Here is a 7437-nt window from a genome sequence, read left to right as displayed (position 1 = left end):
CAGGGGCGCGTGCCCTCGGCAGACAGACAGAGAGAGAGAGGAAGTGAGAAATCACCCCCGGGGGGGGGCACACCACAATCCCTTCTCTATTCTCCTCTCGGGATCTTGGGCACGCACGCACGCACATGCGTCTAGTGTGAGTTTAAGCCACTGGGTCCAGGACTTGAACCACAGTCTAAATAAAATAATTCTTTCAAAAAATAATAAATAAATGAAAAACTTTAAAAGTAAATAATAATAACAAAATTAAATAAATATTTTTTAAAAATTTAACGTACATATGTATTTTCTTTTAGAGATATTTTTGCTATAGGGCATGTGCATTTGCTAGAGAGACAGAGACAGAGAGACAAAGTGAGAAATCTCCCTCCAAAGGGGGATGGCCATGCCATAATCCCTTGTCCATTCTCCTCTCAGGATTTTTGGCACATGGTCACAAGTACCTGACAGGAAGTTTTTGTTTTTGTTTTTTTTTCAGAGAGATTTTTGTCATAGGGCACATGTGCTTACCAGAGAGACCCAGAGAGACAGAAAATAAGAAATCATTCCCTGGGGGGATGGCCACACTGCAATCCCTTCTCCTCCACTCTCTCAGGATTTTGGGCACTCACACACATGCACCCAGCGTGAGTTTTAAGCTGCCAGGGCCAGGACTTGAACCACGGTCGACTACGTGTAAGTCCAATGAAGTAACCATTATGCCATCTGATGGTCCCAAAAATTTAACATATATTTAATGCAAAAATAATAAAATGGGCTGGCAGTGGTGTGGTGGTTAAGGCACTGGACTCCCACATGGCCGACTGTGGTTTGAGTCTTGGACCGGGCAGCCTGCTTTCTCACTCTCCTTCTCACTCTCTTTCTAGCTCTGATCAAATTGAAGAAGAGTAATGATAAATAAAATTAGGTAAAAGGTTCTAAAAATTAAAAAAAAAAAAAGAATAAAACAATCATAGAGGGGGGGACCAGCAGATGGCGTAATGGGTATATGGCTGGACTCCCACATAGTCGAGTGCAGTTCGAGTCCAGGACCTGGTGGCTTAAACTCCAGCCAGGCGCGTGTGCATGCGTGCCCAAGATCCTGAGAGGAGAAGGGAGGAGAAGGGATTGTGGTGTGGTCATCCCCCCTGGGGGGTGATTTTTCGCTTTCTGTCTCTCTATCTCTCTTTCTTTCTGGGGAGTGCACACGCCCTATAGCAAAAACCTCTCATAAATAAATAAACAAAGAAGCACTCAGGCCGGCTGTGGCCTGGTGATAAGGGAGTGCAGTCCCGCATGGTGACAGCCAGGGGGCAGCTCTCTGCCTTCTCCGTGCTTCACTTTCCTTGTCTGGCAATGACCCCAGTGCAGAGCTGGGGCTGGAGTTTGTTAGCCCTGGTCACGTGGAGGGCCCCGTCCGCCCAGACTTGCACACGGCGGATATTTTCCGGCAGATGATAGGACCTGGGGCTCCTTTCCGAAGTCTCTCAGTGGGGCTAGTGGTGGCCTTGGGTCTAAGGCCCTAATTTTATGCCAAGGGCTGAGGCTTCATGCTGGAAGGGCCTGGGTGGGAGCACAGGCCACCTGCTGACCCTCCTCCCCACCTCCCTGCAGTTCTGGGAGGTCATCAGTGATGAGCATGGCATCGACCCCAGTGGCAACTACGTGGGAGACTCGGACCTGCAGCTCGAGCGAGTCAGCGTCTACTACAACGAAGCCTCCTGTGAGCACCCGTACACAGCCTACCCACCCTGCCCCGAGGGAGAAGGGCGAGGACACTACAGCTCTGGGTCCTGCAGTCTCTGCCTTCCGACCGATTGGCCGAGAGACTAGAGGTGTCACCAGAGGTCCACCGTGCAGAGTCACAGGAGTCACCGTAAAGCCAGAGTCAAACGTACAGAGTGACCCTGAGGGCTTCTGCACAGCCCAGGGAGCAGGCGGGGCTGGGGCAGGCAGGGGCGGCTCCACTGCTGCAGGGGAGAGGGCTGAGGCTGGGCGTCCAGGGCAGGGACTACCTGAGAGCACGTGTCGGAGTCATTTAGCGGCTTCTGTGAAATTACGCCCATAACAAACTAGTGAGATGCCACCCTGCCACGTGGGTGTGGATTTGAACCCACCATCCTAGGGCGTCAGCTGTGCCCAGCTAGCACGGGGTAAGGTTTAGGGTGAGTAAACTGCTCAGGCCATTGCTGACTGCTGGCTTCTCAGGGTGAGTGGATGAGAAGGGAGGAGGAAGAGGCCCCTGGCCCTCTAACCTGTGGCACTGAACCCTTCTTCCCCAGCTCACAAGTATGTGCCTCGGGCCATCCTGGTCGATTTGGAGCCTGGAACCATGGACAGTGTCCGCTCTGGGGCCTTTGGGCACCTTTTCAGGCCTGACAACTTCATCTTTGGTAAGTTTCCCCAACTCCAAGGTCAGAATACAGGACCCATCATGGACACACCCAGGTCATCAGTGGGGCAAAGTGTCCACACTGAAGGACCGCCAATAGCTCCAGTTTACACCCGGGCACTGGGAACCCGGACAGAGAACTCTGTTCAGGAGACAGAAGCTGCACGTGCATTTCAAGAACAGCAAGTTGAAAACAAGCAAGCTCGCAGTTGTCAGAGAGCAGGTGGGGCAGTGGGGCTTCTGCAGGCCTTGTGCTTACCAACACGAGCCTTGGTTTGGTCAGACGGCAGCCTCCTGCACCTGTGGCCAAGTGACAGGACCCTGTGTGCTCACACAGAGACAGGAAGAAGGCCACACCATTCCTGGCTTCCAGACCCCAGCACATTGAACTGGTGGCCGCCGGGGAGCCGGGGGTTGCAGCTTAAACTTCCAGCACAGTCAGCCAAAGGGAAGGCAGCCTGGGAGGGAGGGTGGTGATCGGCACATCCAGGACCCCTCGTGAGGCAGAGCAAGGCTCTAGTCTGACTCCAGGTCCTCAGTTTCTGTCCAGGGCTTTGCACCAGACACTGCAGCTGGGGTCCCCACCCTCAGCGGCCCTGGCTGAGGGGGAGCACGTGGGGTGAGGAGGTGTGCTTCATGGGCACCCACTCCGGAGCAGAAAGCAGAGGCTCAGGGCACCCACAGTTGTCCGGGACATCAGGCAGCTGCTGGAAGTCCACACAACAGAGCCCCACCAGTGTCTGTCTGCTCCTCTCCCCGCGCAGGTCAGAGTGGAGCTGGCAACAACTGGGCCAAGGGGCACTACACGGAGGGCGCCGAGCTGGTGGACTCGGTCCTGGACGTCGTGCGGAAGGAGTGTGAGAACTGCGACTGCCTGCAGGGCTTCCAGCTGACCCACTCGCTGGGCGGGGGCACGGGCTCGGGCATGGGCACTCTGCTCATCAGCAAGGTGCGCGAGGAGTACCCCGACCGCATCATGAACACCTTCAGCGTGGTGCCCTCGCCCAAGGTGTCGGACACGGTGGTGGAGCCCTACAACGCCACGCTGTCCATCCACCAGCTGGTGGAGAACACCTGCAGGGCTTCCAGCTGACCCACTCGCTGGGCGGGGGCACGGGCTCGGGCATGGGCACTCTGCTCATCAGCAAGGTGCGCGAGGAGTACCCCGACCGCATCATGAACACCTTCAGCGTGGTGCCCTCGCCCAAGGTGTCGGACACGGTGGTGGAGCCCTACAACGCCACGCTGTCCATCCACCAGCTGGTGGAGAACACCGACGAGACCTACTGCATCGACAACGAGGCCCTGTACGACATCTGCTTCCGCACCCTGAAGCTGGCCACGCCCACCTACGGGGACCTCAACCACCTGGTGTCGGCCACCATGAGCGGCGTCACCACCTCACGGTGCCCGAGCTCACCCAGCAGATGTTCGATGCCAAGAACATGATGGCCGCCTGCGATCCCCGCCACGGCCGCTACCTGACAGTGGCCACTGTCTTCCGCGGGCGCATGTCCATGAAGGAGGTGGACGAGCAGATGCTGGCCATTCAGAGCAAGAACAGCAGCTACTTCGGGGAACAACGTCAAGACGGCCGTGTGCGACATCCCACCTCGGGGCCTCAAGATGTCGGCCACCTTCATCGGCAACAGCACGGCCATCCAGGAGCTGTTCAAGCGCATCTCGGAGCAGTTCACGGCCATGTTCCGGCGCAAGGCCTTCCTGCACTGGTACACGGGCGAGGGCATGGACGAGATGGAGTTCACCGAGGCCGAGAGCAACATGAACGACCTGGTGTCCGAGTACCAGCAATACCAGGACGCCACGGCCGAGGAGGAGGGCGAGATGTACGAAGATGACGAGGAGGAGTCCGAGGCCCAGGGCCCCAAGTGAAGCCGCTGGCAGCTGGAGTGTGGGGCCAGGTGGCAGCCAGAGCCATCAAGTGGCCAGCACTGCCCCGCTCTGCTCCCACCAGGGTCACGGCGCCCTAGGGCCCCAGCATTTATGGCCATCCCCACCCTATGAGCCCACGTGGCTCTGCCCTCCCACTGTAGGCCACCTGTTTCTGTGTTGCTTTTTGTCTCTTTGTTTGATGGTGGCTCCAAGCCTCATGTTTTATGGCTTGTTTTTTACTTGTCCGTGTTCTGTTTTGGGGTATACTTAATAAATCTGTTGCTGTCAGACCCTCCTGCCTGGTGCTGTGTACCTCTTTTTCTCCTAGGTCAAGGGCGAGTAGGAGCAGATTCAGGTCAGTCCTATTCCCTGCACGTCAAAGTCATCTAGAATCTCCAGCATCTTCCCACCCTCTGGAAGCCATTTCTTCCTTTCTTTCTTCTTTCTTTCTTCCTTCCTTTCTTTCTTTCTTTCTTTCTTTCTTTCTTTTTTAAGAGGTTTTTGCTATAGGGTGCGTGCGCTCGCAAAAAAAAAAAAGAGAGAGAGAGAGAGACAGAAGCAAGAAATCACCCTTCAGGGGGATGGCCACATTACAATCCCTTCTCCATTGTCCTCTTGGGATCTTGGGCATACAGTTTAAGGCGCCCAGTCCGGGACTTGAACCACAGTTGACTACATGGGAGTTCACCCACATAACTATTAAGCCATCTGCTGGTCCCTTTTTCTTCTTTATGATTTCCTTTTCTGGTCTCTTTTTTTTTTTTTGATTTCGCTATAGGGCGCGTGCGCTCGCCAGACAGACAGAGACATAGAGACAGAAAGCGAGAAATCACCCCCCAGGGGGGATGGTCAAGCCGCAATCCCTTCTCCTCCATTCTCCTCTCGGGATCTTGGGCACATATTCATACGCAACTGGCATGAGTTTTAAGCCACCGGGTCCGGGACTTGAACCGCGGTTGACTACGTGGGAGTCCAGCGACATAGCCATTACGCTAACTGCTGGTTCCCTCTGGTCTTTTTTATTAAAAAAATTTTTTTTGCTATGGGGCTCAGTCACTTGCCAGAGAGAGGGAAAGTGAGAAATCACCCTCCCCCCGCAGGGAGATGGCCACGCCACCATCCCTTCTCCACCCTCTCGTGCACACACGCTCAGCTGATTGTGGACATGAAATGTTGAGTCCAGGCAACCACCAGCTCTGGGATTTGAACCACGCAGTCGGCCACATGGGGTCCACCTTAACCTCCACGCCACCGGCTGGCCTCTGGAGCGATCCCAGGGCAGGTGGCACTTCTTGCCCCGCCTTCCCACGTGGCTGTGTGCAGAAGGTCTGGGGGACTGCCTGCCTGGAAGGCACAGGCCTCACGTCCTGCCCGGCAGCCCCAGCGTGGGCAGGCACGGAAGCCCGGATCAGCGACGGGACAGCGCGGGCCATCGCAGAGCCGTTCCCTGAGCACCACTCGGCTTCCCAGGGCTAGCGGGTAGCTGTGGGCCTGGCGCCTCACCCTCGGAGCCAGCATGGGCAGGTCACTGGCTGGGGGCCCCCTCCCGGTGGCAGCCAGTCCTACCCGCAGTGCGGACCGACTTCTTCCGCAGCGGCTGGCTTCGAGGCATGCCAGACCAACCGAAGGCCCAAGTGAGAGGTGGGAGGGACAGCACTGCCCGCGGTGGGGCAGGGGACGGTGGCAAGCCGGGCACAGAGCAGCACATGTCATCCTGCCGTGCCGTCCCCAGTTGGTGACACCAACTGTGTCCCCAGGTGCTTGGCAGACGCCTCGGCGTCACCATCAACAGAGTCCTTCCCACCCTGTCCCTGCTGCAGCCTGCAGTCCAGAGCCCTCCTTGCTGTGCTTGCTTCTACCCTCTGACCCGTGGCCATCTGCCTGGGCTCCCTGCTCCTGCCTGGCCCCTCAGGGCCCTCCCTCCGACCCCAATGGCACTTGGTGCTCACCTGCTGGGCCCCCCCGGCAGTGGTCACTGTGGCCGCAGGACACAGGACTCTTGCTTCACTTGCCCCCACCTTCCCTCTTCCCTCCTGTGTCTCATGAACTCCATTGTCCTGGGGGTCCTCTGGGTCTTTGCACAGGCTCTCCCCTCCACCCCACACAGCTCTTGGCTCCTTCACTCAGATCTCTGCTTGAGCACCACCTCATAAATCAGACCTCTCCAGGACCAGCAGGTGGCGCAATGGTTATGTGGCTGGACTCCCACATAGTTGACCATGGTTCGAGTCCTGGACTTGGTATCTTAATCCACACTGGGATGTGTACGTGCACGCCCCAAATCCCGAGGGGATCGTGGCCACCCCCGGAGGGGGGATTTCTTGTTTTCTGTCTCTGTCTCTCTCTGTCTCTCTGGCAAGTGCACACACCGTATGGGAAAAATCTCTCTAAATAACAAACAAATTAATTAGTCGATTAAATCAGACCTCTCCTGGCCAACCCTTTAAATCCCCCGCTCCCTCTGCACATGGAACTTCTCCTCCTGCGTCTTCCACACAGCAGTCACACCTACATTAGGGCCCTGGCAGGCCAGAGGCTGCACCGCTGGGGTGAGGAGAGGGTCAGAGAGGGTGAAATGGGAGCATGGCAGGGTGATGGGTCAGGGAGCAGAACTGCCAGGCCCTGGTGGGAGCAGGACCCAGGAGGGAGGCAGCCCAGGAGGAGCTGTGGCTTCAGGCAGCTGCGACCGGGCCCTGCTTTCCAGGTGAGAGGAACCACGGCCAAGCCCCCCAGTGCAGTGCTGATGGGACAGACGCCCCGGCCTTTCTCTTGCACCTTTGGCCTCCTGCTGAGGCCCCCACTAGCTGAACCCAGGGACATATGGGACAGGGGGCCAGTGAGGCCTTCCACGTGGTTCCGTCCCGAGGCAGAGAGGGGGACAGGCAGAGTGAAGAACGAGTTTGGGTGTGCTGGAGGCACCGTCCCTGTGTTGGATACTGGGTCATGCAGCAACCACCTCCTCCACTGGGTTGTGTCACTTCCTGTCACGCTCCTGAGCCACCTGCCTGCTTCAGATCACAGGGTTACTGTGACAGCCAACACCAGAGAAAACCTGGGTGTCCAACGGGAGAACAGACCCTCAGCCGTGGCCGACCACGCCATTGCACCCACTGAGCAACGAGAAGAACCAGCTCCAGCCAGCCCCAGGGCCAGTGGTTAAGGGAGCTGGGTCC

The 7437-nt window shown here is 57.1% G+C and overlaps 1 protein-coding gene across 1 annotated transcript; it reads left to right on the top strand.

The window, feature by feature from the left end:
• The first annotated feature begins 1494 nt into the window (after positions 1–1494).
• On the top strand, positions 1495–4559 carry TUBB3 (tubulin beta 3 class III). Its single transcript, XM_006152693.3, is given in 6 exon segments — positions 1495–1702; positions 2262–2372; positions 3136–3320; positions 3521–3770; positions 3773–3944; positions 3946–4559. Coding segments are annotated over 6 exon segments (1230 nt in total). The 5' UTR covers positions 1495–1509; the 3' UTR covers positions 4265–4559.
• Positions 4560–7437: the final 2878 nt, after the last annotated feature.

This window comes from Tupaia chinensis, unplaced genomic scaffold, assembly GCF_000334495.1.
Source record: "Tupaia chinensis unplaced genomic scaffold, TupChi_1.0 Scaffold000355_1, whole genome shotgun sequence".
NCBI classification, from domain to species: Eukaryota; Metazoa; Chordata; class Mammalia; order Scandentia; family Tupaiidae; genus Tupaia; species Tupaia belangeri.
This window is presented reverse-complemented; position numbering and strand designations above follow the sequence as displayed.